General features: G+C 58.6%; 1 protein-coding gene across 7 annotated transcripts in view; it reads right to left on the bottom strand.

The window, feature by feature from the left end:
• The window catches only part of SHANK3 (SH3 and multiple ankyrin repeat domains 3), a 64,281-nt gene that overhangs the window by 10,049 nt on the left and 35,905 nt on the right, over window positions 1-18,327 (bottom strand). For 6 of the 7 annotated variants that reach the window (XR_008541883.1, XM_054676124.2, XM_063808078.1 and 3 more), the window contains 4 exons: window positions 11,619-11,642; window positions 8,175-8,305; window positions 7,487-7,571; window positions 704-2,957 (listed from right to left, as the gene is read on the bottom strand). Coding sequence is in view for 6 of the 7 variants with exons in the window: in XM_054676124.2 (XP_054532099.1) it covers window positions 704-2,957; window positions 7,487-7,571; window positions 8,175-8,305; window positions 11,619-11,642 (2,494 nt within the window). In the remaining variant the exon portion in view is untranslated. The remainder of the gene's footprint in view (window positions 1-703; window positions 2,958-7,486; window positions 7,572-8,174; window positions 8,306-11,618; window positions 11,643-18,327) is intronic. The other variant, XM_054676125.1, reaches the window with a different exon arrangement.

The following is an 18,327-nucleotide window of genomic DNA, read 5'->3' as shown; positions in this document are numbered from 1 at the left end:
GGGAGAAGGCAAGAGGGCAGATGGAGTGCAGGGAGATGGCGTGACTTCCATCTACCTTCTTACTGCACTTTAGAAATGACACACGGGAATCCATGTTTAAGGGATTCTAAGGTGGTGCCAAGAGACAAATGTTTCCGGGATGGGAAATAGGAAGTTAGTGGCAGATCCCCCAAAAGAAAAGGAGTCAGTGTGCTCCAAGCCGCCAGAGGAAGCAAGGCAGGAGGCAGCTGTAAGGCAGAGGGTATCAGCCACACTGGGCAGCCACATGGCCACAGAGAGGATGGGAGGAGGGAGGCGTACCTCCAAAGTAAAACACAAAACAACCCTTAATGGTAAAGACAGCCTGTGTCGGGAGGGAGAGAGAGAACCCACAGGAATCCCTGGGGCCAAGAGCCTCCAGGAGGGCCATGGAGGCGCCTCATGCCCAACCTGAGTCTCTGAGGGGAGCCCAGCTCCCACTTCTGGCACCAACAGGGACACAGTGAGCAGCAACCCTGATGTGTCAGACACCCAGAAGAACCTCCTCTCTCGGGCAGGCCAAGCAAGACCGGATTCAGAGGTGGATGGCGGGGGCGGGTTGGGGGTTGCCACAGAAGGAATGGAACAGAACAAGGAGGAACAGGAGAGCCAGAGAACAGACAAGAGGAATGACAGACGGGGCCACGGACAAGGCACGGATCCCTCCCCGCACCGCCCTGCTCACCGAGCTGCTGCGATGGGCGACTTCTTGGCAGGGTCCAGCAGGCTGCCCAGGCCACCAACTGGTTCCTCCCCCAGGGAACGCGTGTCCTTGTTCAGCTGCTGCAGGCGGGAGCTGAGCTCACTGATCACAGTTGGTTTGTCGTCTTCAGGCCCAGGGAGCCCCCGGCTCTCCACGGGGTCCCCCCATAGCTTGGACCTTCTCTGGAAGAGGTAGCGAGGGCGGGCAGGCCCGGCGGCAGAGGCCAGCCCGGCAGAGGCGGCGTGGTGCTGCTGGGCCATGAGCTCGCTGTCCGAGGACTGCTTCAGCAGCGGGTCCCTGAAGGTCACCGGCCCCTTCCCCAGCGGGGACTTGAGCTTGGGCTTGGGAGGCACTGGTGGCTTCTCGAGTAGAAAAGTGTGTCCGTCAGCGAAGGAGGTGTGGGTGTCAGTGAGTTCCCCGCTCTCCGAGCTCAAGGTGGACATGCTGGACACCGTGGAGATGGTGCTTGTGGTCTCCAGGTGGGGGTCGCTGGAGCTGCGTGTGTCAGCCTCCTCCACCCCAGAGTCGGCTGCAGACTCAGGGGCAGGGGGTGGCTCACTGCTGGGCTTCCCTGAGGCCGGGCTGGGCACCGTGGTAGGCGAGGGGCCTGGGCCAGCGAGTGGGGTGGCCAGCAGGACCCCGTTGGCAAACTCTTCAGGGGGTGGCACCAACCCAATTCGGGCCAGCTCCTCCCTGGTCTCCTCATCGCTGGACGACAGCTGGGCAGGTGGCAGGTTCACAGCAAACACCAGCTCTGGCTCTTCCTCTGAGCTGCCCTGGCCTGGCCCGGCGTCTGCCGGGGTGCCACCAGGGGGCTGGGCCCGGGGGCTGGGCAGGGGCTCTGCCACAGCCGCTGACTGCATGGGGGCCGGGGCCAACTCCGGGGTGCCCGGGCGCTCCTCTTCGGCCCCCCCCAGCCTGCTGGGCTCCTGCCCGTTGCTGGTGGCGTGCACAACAATGAGGCCAGCTGGCCGCTGCAGGGATGTGTCCAGGACGCTGAGGATCATGGACTTCTTGTCCTCGGGTGACTTCCGCTCCTCCCGGGGGACCTTCTCTGCCTCCCTGCGAGCAGGCACAGGAATCCAGGCTGGGCTCCGTGGGGAGAAAGCTGGGGAAGCCAGGGACCCTCGCTCTGGGTCCCGGGCCTGTACATCCACAAACAGGGGTCCGGGGCGGTCGGCGTCGGGACTGTGCACGGGTGTGGGGGACCGGGAGGGCGCCTGGGAGGCCAGAGCTCGCTCTCGGGCAGCCAGGGCAAGGGCCAGGGGTGAGCTGGGGTCCAGGGGTTTGCCGGTGAGTGGGTGGATGAAGGTGGAACCCGAGGGCCCAAGGCTCGGGCCGCTGACCAATGGCTTCAGAGCAGACACCGGGGAGGGCAGCAGCAGGTCGCGGCCGGCGGTGGGGCCGGTCCCCAGGAGGCGCTCGTCGATGGAGCGGGAGGGCTGTAGGGATGGCAGATCCGCGCTGGGGGCGCTGCCCTCGATGGCACCCACGGACAGAAACACAGTGGAGCGGCGCCGCTCCTCCAGCCGCCGGTCCTTGGCCGGGCCCGGGCCGCCGAACGCGAGCCCCGGGCCATCGCCCGCGCCGTAGTCGAGGCCACCCGGGCGCGGACCGCGGTGGGTCGGGGAGGGCTCGCGGGCGAAGCTGCCGCCGCCGGGACCGGGGCTGCCCACGGCCAGGGCCGCGCGCTCCTGCGCGTCCTCCACCTGCAGCTGCTTCACCAGGGGGCTCTTGCGGCGCTGCGGCTTGGACGGAGCGAAGAGGCTGGCGCTGAAGGCGCCCAGGTTGGCGTAGGGGCTGTCGGGGCCGGGCGGCCGCGGCCGGCGCTTGGGTCGCTCGGGCGGGGTGGCCGCGGGCGGGGGTCGAGGGGCGTCGCCCGACTCGGGCGCCGAGTCCTGCAGGATGATCATGGAGCGCGCGCGCTTCTGCCGCTCGGGATACGGCAGCGGGCCGAGGGCCGCGCCCGGCTCGTACAGGCCGGCAGCGCCCGCGCCCAGGCGCGCCTCCAGGCCGGGCTTGAAGCTGGAGCGCACCGTGTCGTAGGCGCGGCCCGGCGGGGGCGGCGGCGAAAAGGCCGGGGGCGGCCCCGAGTCGAAGTAGTAGGGCGCGGGCGGGGGAGGCGGCGCGGTCTGCGGCGGGGGCGGGATGCCGCGACCCTCGCGCACCGGGTCTTGCATCGAGGTGCTCCGCGGGAAGCGCCCTTCCAGCAGGGACGCCAGCTTCTCGTCCTCCCCTGCGGACGGAAGGGCCGGTGAGACCAGCCAGGGCGCGGGGCGGGGGGTGGTGCTGCCTTCGGAGAGGTTCCTGGGGACCCCGGCAACCCCCTCCCAGAGAGGCCAGCCTTGCCCCGACTCCACCCCGGGGAAGCCACCGTCCGGACACAATGGACGCCCGCGGCAGAGAGGAGCTAGAATGCTCGGGAAGACGGGGTTGGGACCAGTGGTGGGCGGGGAATGGAGGGCAGGGGAGAAACAGGGAGCCCAGAGCACGGGCTCCGAGCAAGACCCTGGTCTGGGCTGGTCCCTGGATGCCCAAGCTCTGTGCCCCAGGCCCAGGGCTGCACGGGGAGGGCTCTTGTGAAGAGGACAGGAGAGAGGTGTGAGTTCAGTTACGGATGGAGGAGGGCCCCACCAGGGACCCCTGAGAAAGGACACAAACTCTGACGACCTGGGTTGGGGCCAAGACCTGCCCAAACCCAGGGTCATCAAGCAGGCCCTGAGAAGATATCCCAGAAAGGCAGGGACAGCCCCGCAAGACATGGGGACAGAACTGCTGAGGGGCTTGGAGGGGCCAGTACAGGGCTCCCCACCCCAGAATGAACAAGGCCGATGCAGAAGTACCAGCCCTGGAGGCAACCAGAGGTGAGAGGAAGATAGTCGGAAATGAGCAGGAGTGACACACTGGCAGGGTGAGGGGCAGCAGGGCTGTGGCCACTGGAGCCAGGCCTCCAGCAGAGAAAGACCTAATGCCCACCCAGGTAAGGAGGTGCCCTGTGGAGGAAGCCTTGAGAGGCTCCTCCCAGAGACCCGCATGGGTGAGTGGGTGAAGGGAAGAACGGACGGATGAATCAAACTGGAACTGCAGGCTGAGCACCCAGCACGTTTCATTTTAACCCCTACTGGCAGCGTCACCCCAGGCCAGGCCCTGAGCCCCTTTGAGCTTCAGTAACCCCCCTCTGCATGCCTTGCTCAGACATCATTGTTAGGGTCTTGTGCAGGGGCTGGAGTGCTCAGGGCCCTCATGCTCCTGCTGTCCAGCAGAACCTGACACAACCTCCTGAACACCCCTGTGGACATCATGATGTGGACACACGTGCTGCAGGTGTGTTCAGTGAGGCTGCAGGGGGCGGATGGCCCCACACCCACACACCCAGGTCTCGTGGTGCTCCTGTTCCCAGCCTCACTCTGAGATTGGTCAACATTTTTATGAACTCGCTAAAATACAGACTGCCTGTTCCTGATCGCATCCTCCTCCAGCCACCGCAGTGCTAATGAGGCCTCCAATACTACACTGCTTCTTGCTGGGCATAATCTCTCTTTGTAGCCAAGGTACCAAGGGTGGGCTTTTGTGTACAAACCTAGGCTTGAATTTTAGATCTGCCAGGAACTTCAGAAGCCTCTAGGAACTTCCTCATGTCAAGAGGACAGCCTGCAACTACTGTGGGGTGATTTCACCTTTACAGTGCAGGGCTGAACTGCAGCAGTATCCTGGGAATGGGGGAAGGGGGCCGAGGTCATCATCATCGTGATTTTTAGGTCTGCCTTCCCCCCCTCCCCAACCGCTGGACAGAGAAATTGTGCCCAGTTCGTCCTGGGTCTCCTGCTGCATTCCCTGCACTGTGTATGAACACGCAGTGAACACCCACAGCCTATGTGTTAGATGGAGCGACGCAGAATGAGCGCACCTTGAGGATGCAGAAGGCGGGAGTGACGTGCAAAGATGAAATAAGGGGAAATTTAATGCTAATAGCATGCCAAGTTCTGACTTAGGGTAAAGAAAAGTCACTTGCCTCAGCAGGGAATGGGGAATCTGTTCTGATACCATCTGGGGTGGGGGTGGGACCCCTTGGGGGCAGAGGCAGACCCTCTTTGTCTGCCTAGGTCATAGCAGAGAGCATTTCTCGAGCACCCACTGCGTGCCAACCTCAAGAGGCAGCATCTACGTCTACTAACACTGGCAGCTGCTGAGCACTCCCAGCATGCCACGCGGTCTGTGAGTGCCGCCTACCGGGGGAGACTCAGAGTGGTCCTTGGAGGTGGGTAATAGGTGGTCTCCATGTTTATGGATCAAAATCCTGATGTTTCAAGGGCTGCATCGTGTGCCCACAGCAACAGAGCCAGAGCATGGGGCAGGGGCCTGGGGAGTCTGACAACCCAACCAACGTGCATGCTGGCAGCTGAGGCCCAGCAGGCCAAGAGGAGCCAAAAAGGAGCACCTGTCCACCCATCCATCAACCGAGTGCAAGAGGGTGCCTGAGGGACCAGTGCAGAACTGGCAGTCCTAGGAGAGTGGCTCAAGGCCTGCAGGGCAGGTGCATGGACCTAGACCTGCAGGGTCGGGCCCAGGAACAGCAAGAGTCAGAAGACCCAGGTCAAGGGAGGCAGAGACAAATGTTTCCAGATGAAGCAGGAGAGCACTGGGGCCGATCTCCAGGGCCCTGAGGCAATGAGGAGTGCACAGAGGGTCAAGCTGGACGGATATGGGGTGATAGCAGCTCTGCGGAAAGCCTGATTTGGCCAGAGGGATGGACTAGAGGGCAGAGCCAGGGCAGGCAGTCATGAGAACAAAGCCATGGTCCAGCTGCAAGGTGATGAGACCTGTGCAGGGCAGGGCTGTGAGGCCACCTACCCCGACACATCAGGTGAGGCAGAGGGTAAGAAAGAAACCACGGAAGACACTCAGGGTTTAGGCCAGGGAGAGCAGGGGAGAGCGCTTCTCAGCTCCAAAGTAGCTGCAGCCTCACCAGCCTTCTTCCCCACAATCCCACCTACAGAAATAACTCTTGGCAGTCTCTGAGGGACCAGGTCACACACCCATATGCCTTTTCCACACTGCTCTGTCAGTTCACCCCATTATCGCCCAGAAACTCCCACTTATCTTGCACATCTTAGCTCAAAAGTACCCCCACCCCGACACACACAGCCTTCTGTGACACCAGGTGTGCTCGGAGCCCCCCAGTGGGCTCCATCGGTCCGTGAGCCCCGGCACCCACAATGTGCCCGCTGAGCTCTCTGCACACGTCACATTCCCTAACCAAGCCCCAGACTTGGCCCAGGATCGGCCTTGTGTGAACACAAATTGGCAGGGTCCTGAGGCAGGTGAGGAATCCGAGTTTGGGCAGCTGTGTGATCTTGGGCAGGTCATTTACCCTCCTTGCTTCAGTTTTCTCATCTGTAAAATGGAGGTACCAGTGGTCTCAACCTCAATATGGTTATTCTAAGTATTAAATGCTCAGTGTCCAGCCTGTGGTAAGTGCTGAAAGGTTTACTCCTATGTGTAACAGATGGGACGTGTGCTGGGGTTTGTATGGACAACGGACGGTCAAGTGGGCAGGTGTGTGGGTGGACAGATGTACAGGTGGGCAGGGGACGGGAGAGTGGATGTCTGGAGGGATGCACAGTGGGCAGGGCTTGTTAGGTGTCCCCATCTGGGTCAGGAAAGGAGACGGTGAGTGTGGGGTGTGACGGTGGCTGGGGAGTGGTGAGGCACAGAGGGGAAGGAGGCTGAAGACACAGCCTTGAAAAGGTCCCATATTTGGGAGGCTGGGGCGGCAGGGTTGAAATAGGTGCCACCTGAGAAAGGAGGGGAAAACCAGTAAGTGTTGTCCTAAAGCTTTGGGGAGGAGCGTTTCACGGAAGAAGGAGCAAAGAAACCAAATGCCAGCTGAGGTCAGCAGGAGTGCTGGCCATGCGTCCATGGGGAGGAAGGCCCTGGAGGCCGCCGGTGACCCTGGTGGGAGCAGTTTCAATTTGGGTATGGAGAGAGAAAGTCTGCCGCAGGCTGAGGAGCCGGTGGGGGACGGGAGACAAGACGGCCAGTAGAGGTGACTTTTTGGGGGAAAACTGGCTGTGAAGGGGGGAGACAGCAATACATGGAGAAGTAGGGGAGAGACAAGTTCAGGGGGTTTGAGGGTCAGAAACTTCACATGCACTTGGGCTGCAGGGGAGCAACCGCGATGGAGGCAGCTGAGCTGGGGACAGGGATGAGGCTGCCCATGGGAAGGATGAGAGGTGATGGGGAGGTGGGGGTGCCCAGTGGACAGGAAGTGGCAGCTGGGGACAGGGGTGAGACTGTCCATGGGAGGGATGAGGCGATGGGGGGCGGTGCCCACTGGACAGGGAGTGTCGGCTGCCAGGGGAAAGCTCTGGGTTGGGGAAGGCCTAATCCCCACACATCCATCAACATATGAGATCCTTTAGCTGGGACCAGGAAGAGACAGGACTGAGAGGGAAACTGGAAACCCCAGTTACGGGCAGGGAGAGGCAGTGTCCTTCAAACCCAAGTCCGCCCTGCCGGCCCCAGCCCCGTTCCTCCCCACCCCATGCAGCCCCACAGCCCAGCCATACCCCAGCCCCGTTCCTCCCCACCCCATGCAGCCCCACAGCCCAGCCATACCCCAGCCCCATTCCTCCCCACCCCATGCAGCACCACAGCCCAGCCATACCCCAGCCCCGTTCCTCCCCACCCCATGCAGCACCACAGCCCAGCCATACCCCAGCCCCGTTCCTCCCCACCCCATGCAGCCCCACAGCCCAGCCATACCTACAGACTTGGTCCGTGGAATCCCCTTCCGCAAGGAGCCCGGCAGCTTCTCTGGGCCTGGGAGGCCCTGGCGTTCAAACAATGACTGTGGGGGTCAGGGAGGGGAATATGGAGGTTCCAGTCCTCCTCCTAAGCCAGAGGTGAGACACCCCACACTCTCACTCCAATGGCACTAGTGCCTGTGTGTGCCTGGACCCAGGAATGATGTCTGGACTCTGCCCTCTGGGAGCAGAGGATGCAGCCCATTGGAGCCTGGGCTGTGTGGGCAGTGCAGATGGTGGTACAGTGTAGACGGTGTTGGGCAGGGTGGGTGCAGACCCTGGCCGACCCTGGGTGACGGTGGGGGAGAAGCCTAGAAGGCGCCGGGTTGGCAAGTGGGCAGGGAACAGAGACATGCTTTGTCGTGTTCTCAGCGGAGCTGGGGTACCTTGGTGGTCTCAGGCGTGAGACAGGGACTGCCTGAAGGCAGAGGCACCAAAAGCTATAAGAGCAAACCCAGCAGGTGCTGAGCTGTGGCCATTTAGGGGGCAGAGACAGCCCCAAGAGTCTCTGAGAGAGGCCATGGGGTGCACACACCCCTCTGGAGAGGGGTCCACATGATAGGCTCTCACCTCCGTCAAGAGGGCCCAGGACAGTCTGACCCCCATGCCTGCCCGACCCAGTGCTCCCAGCCGCCCGTGGCCCTTACGCTAATCTCGGCGGGTGTGATCCTCCGACTGGTGGGTCTCTGTTTGACGGTGGCGGCTCTGGAGTCTGCGTCTGCGATGTCTGGCCTCAGCGTTGGCTCTGCGGCGGCTGCCAGCATCTCGTCCAGCTTCTCTGCACAGCAAGGAGGCTCCATCTCAGCTGCCTGGGCCACCTCCTGCCCCACTGCCATGTCCTCCCCAACCCGGCCACCCGTGATGCTGACAGAGGCCACTGCTCCCCTCCCTCCTTAAGCTCCCACCCCAGGCCCCCAAGACAAGGCCCTCACCCCAGAACTCAGACCCCACCCCAGGCAGCCCAGGCCCCCAAGACAAGGCCCTCACCCCAGGACTCAGACCCCACCCCAGGCAGCCTCTCTAGCCTCAAGGAGACTCCAGGTGACCCTGCGGACCTCACTTAAGGAAAGGCCACTCTGACCATGAGGGAGAAGACCAGGGCACGGGACAGACAAACAATTCAGAGACCACAGTCTCCCTGGATTTCCCTCCATTTCCCTTCATCCTGTCACTGTTCTCAGCACATACAGGCCACTCTTGGCTATCTGTACCGCACTGGAAGGGAAGCTGTTCACAGCGGGTCACAGCCCGAGGACAGACCCTGATGTACAAGCAGGTTTCCACAAAAGATCAAAGTGACTTGGAAACTGTTAAACTAATACGTGTATCTCAGGACCATCAGAGCTCTGGTTGGATGGCTCCCCCAGGACATCAGTAGCTCTCGCCCCCTGTGGGTCCACTGAGGACCAGTGCGTGGAGCATGCAGCAAGGGCTGGGGCAGCACTCATGTCCACCTGGCTGCTGCACCAGCCCTCTCGTTCAGCAGCCCCACTGCACCCCACCCATCACTCAGGCTGCACCCAACCCCACGCCCTTCTCCACTCTTTGGGGCTATGCCAACCCTAGAGGGACCACTGTCTGGCCACACTTGTCTTGGCACCTTTCACTCTTGTCTTGGCCCCTTGTTGGAGAATTTCAATGGTCAGACTGGACACCTCCTACTCCTTCCAACTCCAATCTGCGGCTGTTCACAGCCCCTGCTGGTTCTATCTCTGCAATCTGCTTAGCATTGCTGGAAGGAAGGAAGGAACTCCCCAAGACTGTCCTGTACCCAACCCAGACCAGACCCACCCTGTACACTGACTCTGTCCTGACATAACCTCTTTCTGACCCCTGTGTCCTCATTGATAAAACAGGCATAAAAACAGCGCTCGCTCACGTGTCTCTAGTGAGAATTAGCACAGAAGAAAGGCTTACAACTGTGCTGGCACTGGACACAATTCAGTACAATTCATGTCTGTGTGCCCCATCTCCCCAGACAGCTTGCGGGTCTGCAGAAGAGAGCAAATACTGTTCTCTGTGTTCCATCAGCGCCCAGCCTGTGTCCTGAACGATACAAGAGTTTACCAGCAAAACAGGCTCCAACTGCAGATATCTGGGCCTGTGCACAGCTCCCAGTGCCACCAGGTGACAGGGGCCCAGGTACAGACCAGGGGTTGCTGGTTTGAGGGGACTTCTCATTTGCTTTTGTCATGAAGTGAATGATTTCTTTTTGGGAGTTGAAGTCACCATTGCCACCATTTGTTAAGTTCTTGGTGATTTCTAGAGTATGCGGGACTTTATGCAAACCACTCCTCTCATCCCACAACTACACGAGGATTTTATCATCACCCTTATCCAACCCAGGAGCAAACTGAAGTGAAATTGCCACAAATCTCTGACTAGGAAGTAAGACATGAGACTTAAGCACCATACTCCCCAGAAACTGCAGAAGTAAAGATATGAATGGAGAGAAAACTCCGTGAGGCACACACGGCTCAGCATCATGGGAGACACGTTGCCGCCTGAGCCACGGGCTAGGAGAGGCTGTCTCTCTAGGTCTGGAAGACCCATCCCAGAGACCCACAGCGGGACGCACATAAGGTTTAGTGAGCAGCTGTTTCTGGTCATCCGGCGATGGTGCTGGAGCCGGGTGAGAAGTGTTTTCAAAAGGGAAAGGGTTCATCAAGAATTCTGCAAATTACAAACTGATGAGGTTGACATAAATCTCCCCCCAATATTAGAGAATATATTCTTAAATAAATTATTTTAGATAATTAAGGGAAACAAAGCCCATCAGGAACCAAGAGGACCGGCTCACTCCCAGGGCCCTCTGGGTGCAGGACACACCTGGGTTTGCAGCTGTTTGATCAACAGGGCCTGCGGGATGATCAACCAGCCATCACTTCTTCCACAACTGGAGCAGCACCTGGGCTGCAACACAGCACCCTGGGAGCCCCACTAACGAGCTAGAGGGCAGAGCCAGAAGATTCCAGAAATAGCTTGTATGTCTGCCCCAAAGGCATGCAGAAAACGTCACTGGAGGAGACCTTGTCACCTGCTTTTAATACCTGGGAAGACACTGGGGAAGCCCTTCACCTGGGCTGGGGCAAGAGGCAGCAAGGGGACCTCAAGAGGGCCGGGCCAAGGGCCTGGCAGATGTGTCCTCACCCAGGGAAAGCCCAGTGGGTCGAGAGAGAGGGAGGGAAGTGGGTCAAGAGAGAGGGAGGGATGGGCATCAGGTACACGGACGTGGAGCAAATATACAGGCCTGGGTGGAGAAAGCCACCTCAAGCCTCTGTCTGGGCCCTGATTCCCATCCACCCGAGAGGCAGAGGAGGCTGCCGGAAGCCGGGTCCCAGGACTTCACCAGACAGTGGACCTCAGTACCCAGGCCCAGGTGACTGTCCCCACCTGAATGCGCCCTCCCCTGCAGCCAGGCTGAACATACAGGACATACAGGGAGCAGCCCCAAAGGGTAGAGGGAAGCCTGAACGGGGGTTCAGGAGGGTAGTCAACAGCCTGGGGTCTTTGGCCAGGGGAGCTCCAAGCTCCTTCCCCAGTGCTGTGGGACTCAGACCCCTGCTCTGAAGGGACCATCAGCTCTGGGCTTGGCCCTACAACCAACCAGCAAGGGAGTAGGTCCCACAACCCAAGCACAGGCCCCGAGAGGACCAGCAGAAAGAAGCAATGTGCACGCCAACACGGCCCAGTCTCCCTGCTCCCTAGAGCTCCCCCTCTGGGACCCTCGGAGCCCTTTCCCTCCTGCTGTCTGGGCCATGGTGCATGCAGTGGCCTCCATGGGGCTCTCCCAGCTCCTCCCCACGGGCTGCCTCCATCAGGCTATCTGCACAGCTCACAGGCCCCAGGCTCACCTGAGCCCCCAAGGCCATCACAGTCTCAGAGGGTCACACCCCTGGGAACTCCCCATCCATCCTTGCAGGCCCTTCTCTCATGCCCCTACCAGATGCCCAGGGAGAAGGCCAACAGGAGGGTGCAGCCCAGGCTTCCGGACCACCCTGACTTGCGCTGGAACCTCCTCACACACCAGCACTCCCCCAGACAGGGGTCAGGCAAAGCCAAGGCCCTGGGGACACAGGCAGATGACTCACCCCCTTTTCTTCTCCGAATGGAGGCTTGGAATCAAGAAACAGAGTAAAGGGCATAAGAGGCAGGCTTGGCACCCGGGCCCCATTATCCACACTCATTTCCCCACCCCATCGTTCTCACCACCACCTCCCCCAAAAACCATGACCTCCCAAATCTGCCCCCAGCCTACACCTCTTTATCAGACCGTGAATAGCAAATCTGCCCAACTCTGGAATCAGTTGGTACATGCCTTGAAAGCCAAGGAGGAGACAACCACAAGCAGGGACTTGTGTGTGTGTGCCACATGCATGCAGGTGCACACAGCGCGTGTCCACTCACCCACGCACAGACATGCGTGCCACACGCATGCAGGTGCACACAGCGCGTGTCCGCTCACCCATGCACACACGTGTGCCACACGCATGCAGGTGCACACAGCACATCCGCTCACCCACGCACAAACGTGTGCCACACGCATGCAGGTGCACACAGCGCGTGTCCACTCACCCACGCACAGACATGTGTGCCACACGCATGCAGGCGCAAATAGCGCGTGTCCACTCACCCACGCACAGACGTGTGCCACACGCATGCAGGTGCACACAGCGCGTGTCCACTCACCCACGCACAGACGTGTGCCACACGCATGCAGGCGCACACAGCGCGTCCGCTCACCCACGCACACACGTGTGCCACACGCATGCAGGTGCACACAGCGCGTCCGCTCACCCACGCACAGACATGTGTGCCACACGCATGCAGGTGCACACAGCGCGTCCGCTCACCCACGCACAGACATGTGTGCCACACGCATGCAGGTGCACACAGCGCGTCCGCTCACCCACGCACAGACGTGTGCCAAATGCATGCAGGTGCACACAGCGCGTGTCCACTCACCCACGCACACACGTGTGCCACACGCATGCAGGCGCACACAGCGCGTGTCCCCTCACCCACGCACACACGTGTGCCACACGCATGCAGGCGCACACAGCGCGTCCGCTCACCCACGCACACACGTGTGCCACACGCATGCAGGCGCACACAGCGCGTCCGCTCACCCACGCACACACGTGTGCCACACGCATGCAGGCGCACACAGCGCGTCCGCTCACCCACGCACAGACATGTGTGCCACACGCATGCAGGCGCACACAGCGCGTGTCCCCTCACCCACGCACACACGTGTGCCACACGCATGCAGGCGCACACAGCGCGTCCGCTCACCCACGCACACACGTGTGCCACACGCATGCAGGCGCACACAGCGCGTGTCCCCTCACCCACGCACACACGTGTGCCACACGCATGCAGGCGCACACAGCGCGTCCGCTCACCCACGCACACACGTGTGCCACACGCATGCAGGCGCACACAGCGCGTCCGCTCACCCACGCACACACGTGTGCCACACGCATGCAGGCGCACACAGCGCGTCCGCTCACCCACGCACACACGTGTGCCACACGCATGCAGGCGCACACAGCGCGTCCGCTCACCCACGCACACACGTGTGCCACACGCATGCAGGCACACAGCGCGTCCGCTCACCCACGCACAGACGTGTGCCACACGCATGCAGGCGCACACAGCGCGTCCGCTCACCCACGCACAGACGTGTGCCACACGCATGCAGGCGCACACAGCGCGTCCGCTCACCCACGCACAGACGTGTGCCACACGCATGCAGGCGCACACAGCGCGTCCGCTCACCCACGCACAGACGTGTGCCACACGCATGCAGGCGCACACAGCGCGTCCGCTCACCCACGCACAGACGTGTGCCACACGCATGCAGGCGCACACAGCGCGTCCGCTCACCCACGCACAGACGTGTGCCACACGCATGCAGGTGCACACAGCGCGTCCGCTCACCCACGCACAGACGTGTGCCACACGCATGCAGGTGCACACAGCGCGTCCGCTCACCCACGCACAGACGTGTGCCAAACGCATGCAGGTGCACACAGCGCGTCCGCTCACCCACGCACAGACGTGTGCCACACGCATGCAGGCGCACACAGCGCGTGTCCACTCACCCACGCACAGACATGTGTGCCACACGCATGCAGGCGCACACAGCGCGTGTCCGCTCACCCACGCACAGACGTGTGCCAAACGCATGCAGGTGCACACAGCGCGTCCGCTCACCCACGCACAGACATGTGTGCCACACGCACGCAGGTGCACACAGCGTATCCGCTCACCCACGCACACACGTGTGCCACACGCATGCAGGTGCACACAACGCATGTCCGCTCACCCACGCACACACGTGTGCCACACGCATGCAGGTGCACACAGCGCGTCCGCTCACCCACGCACAGACGTGTGCCACACGCATGCAGGTGCACACAGCACATATCCGCTCACCCACGCACAGACATGTGTGCCAAACGCATGCAGGTGCACACAGCACATATCCGCTCACCCACGCACAGACGTGTGTGCCACACGCATGCAGGTGCACACAGCACGTGTCCGCTCACCCATGCACAGACGTGTGCCACACGCATGCAGGCGCACATAGCGTGTGTCCACTCACCCACGCAGAGACATGTGTGCCGCATGCACGCAGGTGCACACAGCGCGTATCCGCTCACCCACGCACACACGTGTGCCACACGCATGCAGGTGCACACAGCGCGTCCACACCCACGCACACACGTGTGCCACACGCATGCAGGTGCACACAGCGCGTCCGCTCACCCACGCACAGACACGCACACACACAGAGATATGCACAACTCCATCACGCTTGGCTCAGTCAAACGTTTGTTCAGAAAAAAGGCAAAACCCCATAGAAAACAAGTTCAGGTGTCGCTGAAAATTAAGGTGATCACCTTTGTGTTCTGTTCAAAGTCGGTCTTAAAAGGCAGGGCAAGTGTGTTTGGCACAGAAACCTTTTCCAGGACAAGGCCACTCACACAGATGCTGGGTGTGGCACCTACCCTGATGTTCTCATCACAAAAGAAAAAGGGGCCCAGAAATTACAGGGAAGTCCAGAGTTCTCCCGGGAACGTGAATACACAGGAAGGGCTTGGACCCGCCAGGGCGTTCCCTGGCCTGGGTCTCCACTGACCTGTGACCCCAGCATATTCCTGGTACAAACCGAGCAGACATGCATGTGGCGACCATGAGGAGCCCCCAGTGCTGAGGGGAGGAGGGGTGTTCTGCCCTCTTCTCTCTCTCACCACCTATCTCAGGAAGGTCCCCACCCAGCCCCTTCCTCTCACTCCCAGCTCTGCAACCCTTCATTTTCCAGGCACCAGCCTTTGCTCACCCCATTCCCCCACAGGATACCCCTTCCCTCCCCTTCCTCCAACAGGGCCATGCCTCTCCCACATCCTGTGAGCAGCAAACAGCCACCTGGACAGGAGCCTCCACCTTGCACCTGCTTTCTCTGACACCTCACTTTCTTCTTTTTAGGTGTCCAGGCACCTTCTCGATAGACTATGGATCCTAAAGGGCTCTAATAGCTCTTGACACTGTGAGGCAGTTCTGATGTGTTCATGCCAGCAGTGACCAACAGGCCTCATTTCTATCTTCTGAAAGCAAAAACACTGGGTTGTGGGATGGTCCCTTAGGTACCTGGGGAAACCCTGATGCTGGCATGGCTTCCTCACATCAGGCATTTCCAGAGGGGACTTCCAGAAGCCCTGCTGGCTTCCCAGGACAGCTGTCTTCTGGGGACAGGGTGGCTTCCTGAGCTCCAGAAGTGTGGGTAGAAGAGGCTCTGCGCTAAGCTGTCCCTTCATCCTCCCCCAGACTCTGCTCAGAAAAAAGCCTGGAAAATTATGGTGGCCTGAAGCTGTGAGCAACTCCTCTGGAAGACCGGGGTCTGCAAAGTGACTCCAGCAACCTGTCCTGAGGCTTGTTGCAGAAGAGGGAACACCCAGCCCAGAGGGGAGGGAAAGGAGCGTCTTCATTCACCAGTTTCTTCAGGCAGAAAAGCCCAGAGAGCAAAGCACAGTCCTTTCGTTTCCACAGGGCAGAGTCCCTGGGTCCCAGGATTACGGATCTCAGGCTGCCCAAAAGCCTCGTGGTGCTGAATAGAAGAGTCCCTTCTGAGCACGCAGCTGACTGTGGCTATGTGACAGCCTCTGGCAGGAGAATCCTGGGACCCAGCTGCCTACTGGTGCTGGCTTATTGATCAGTTTGGATCTTCAATTGACAGGTCAGCTCCCCGTGACTGACCTTGGACCCTTATGACCCGAGTGCCAGAAGTCTAGGATTAGCCTCTCTGCCTCACTCCTGAATTCTAGGTGGAAAAGAATTTTGACTCCACACTTTGAAGCTCTTCTTCCATCATCTACTGTCATCTGCCATTGCTGATGAGAAGTCTGTTGTCAGTTGGACCACTGCTCCCGTCTAAGACATCCAGCAGCCCATCTCTCTCTCTCTCTCTCATCTTTTGCTTTGTTTTGTTTTGAGACAGGGTCTCGCTCTGTTGCCCAGGCTGGAGTGCACTGGCATAATCTTGGCTCACTGCAACCTCCACGTCCCAGGCTTAAGCAATCCTCCCACCTCAGCCTCCTGAGTAGCTGGGACCACAGGCACACACCACCATGCCAGGATAATTTTTGTATTTTTAGTAGAGATAGGGTTTCGCCATGTTCCCCAGGCTGGTCTCAAACTCCTAGACTCAAGTGATCCACCTGTCTTGGCCTCCCAAAGTGCTGAGAGTACAGGCATGAGCCACCGCACCCAGCCTCTCTCATTGTTTTAAAGATTTCTGCTTGTTCACAGCATTCTACAGTTTTACTATGAAAGATGTGGATACAGATTTGTTTTTATTTCCTTGCTGAGACTTATATTTCTTTAAACTGAAGACTCATGTCTTTGTTCAACTTTCGGAAATTCTTAAGCCATCGCATCTCCAAATATTGCCTCCAGGCAACATTTTATTTTTGCTTCCACGCCTTGCATTAGGTAAATGCTGGGATTTTCCCAATAGTCCCATTGAATTATCTATGCGATTTTTTTGTGTGTGTCTCCTAACTGCTCTTTGATATTTTCTATCTCCTTATATTTCTGTGCTATATTCTGGGTAACCTCAGATTTATCTTCTAACTTGCTGTTTCTTTCTTCACCTGGGTCTAGTGTACTGTTTATCCCAGGCATGGCTTTCTTTTTTATCTCAGTGACTATACTTTTTGTTTCAATAACAGTTCTTTAAGAATCCTTCTGGCTGGGCGCAGTGGCTCACGCCTGTAATCCCAGCACTTTGGGAGGCTGAGGTGGGTGAATCACAAGGTCAGCAGTTCGAGACCAGCCTGGCCAACATGGTGAAACCCCATCTCTACTAAAAATACAAAAAATTAGCTGGGTGTGGTGTTGTGTGCCTGTAATCCCAGCTACTCAGGAGGCTGAGCCAAGAGAATCGCTTGAACCCGGGAGGCGGAGGATGCAGTGAGCCGAGATCGCGCCACTGCACTCCAAGCTGGTAATAGAACGAGACTCAGTCTAAAAAAAAAAAAAAAAAAAAAAAAGAATCATTCTAAAATGTGCTTATTCTTTTTTTGCTTGTTTGTTCTGTCCTATTCTCTCATTAGTTCTGTTAGTTCTTCTAATCTTTGTGACAATTTACTTTATTTTAATGTTTTTCATATTCTTCTCTGATTTCCAGTTCTTTCGAAGCTAATTCCAGTGGTTGGGCTTGGTTTTTAACCTTCCCGCTTCTCACAGGTCCAGCCACGTCTCCCAGCCTTGTGGGGGCCTCAGGACCCCAACCCCTTGCCCCTGGGTACTAGATAACAAGGTATGGAAGCCTCTGGCTTTGGTTTCTCTCCTTTTCATTCTGAATTATCTATATGGGGTTTTTTGTTTTTTTCTTTGGGTTTTATTTTATTTGGAATAGCTATGGTGAAAATTCTGACCACGTCAGCCCAATGGACGTTGGTAGCTGTTCTCCACACTGAACTAAACTGCAGTTAAGACCACCTGCTTGGCATGGGGCAGCTCAGCCTTGCGGCCAGGACAGGGTCAGGGCTTGGTTCATGAGTGAGGTCAGGGATAATTCTGGGGACCAGGAAAAGGGTTCCTTCTATGGCTGGGGTAGAACCAAGACTGAAGCCAGGGATGGGGCTCAGCCTAGAATCAGAATGGGGTCCCTTCCTGTGGCCAGGACTTCAGGGTTCAGTTTAGGACCAGAGTTGGGGTTCCTTCTATGACCAGAGGCAGAGTTAAGTCTGGGAACAGAACTGGGCTCAGATCACAGAAAGAAAGAGCCTCACGCCTGCAATCCCAGCACTTTGGGAGGCCGAGGCAGGCAGATTACCTGAGGTCAGGAGTTTGAGACCAGCCTGGCCAACATGGTGACACCCCGCCTCTACTAAAAATACAAAAAAAAAAAAAAATTAGCCATGCATGGTGGCAGGTGCCTGTAATCCCAGCTACTTGGGAGGCTGAGGCAGGAGAATCACTTGAACCCAAGAAGTGGAGGTTGCAGTGAGCCGAGAACGTGTCATTGCACTCCAGCCTGGGCAACAAGAGTGAAACTGTCTCAAAAAAAAAAAAAAAAGAAAAAAAAGAAAGAAAGAAAGAGCCTGTCAACTGTCACGTACAGTGGGACATGCCCATGACGAGGCTGTTGATGGCCACATGTATAGCACATACCCACAGTGAGGACAATGGTCACACGTAATGGGACAGTCCCATGAAGAGGCTACTGACTGTCACATGTCAGGACATGATCAAGTATATCTGGACGTGCACATGACAAGGCTGTTA

Source organism: Pan troglodytes, chromosome 23, assembly GCF_028858775.2.
Source record: "Pan troglodytes isolate AG18354 chromosome 23, NHGRI_mPanTro3-v2.0_pri, whole genome shotgun sequence".
NCBI lineage: Eukaryota > Metazoa > Chordata > Mammalia > Primates > Hominidae > Pan > Pan troglodytes.
Note: the sequence above shows the minus strand (reverse complement) of the source record. Positions and strands in the feature narration are given on the sequence as shown.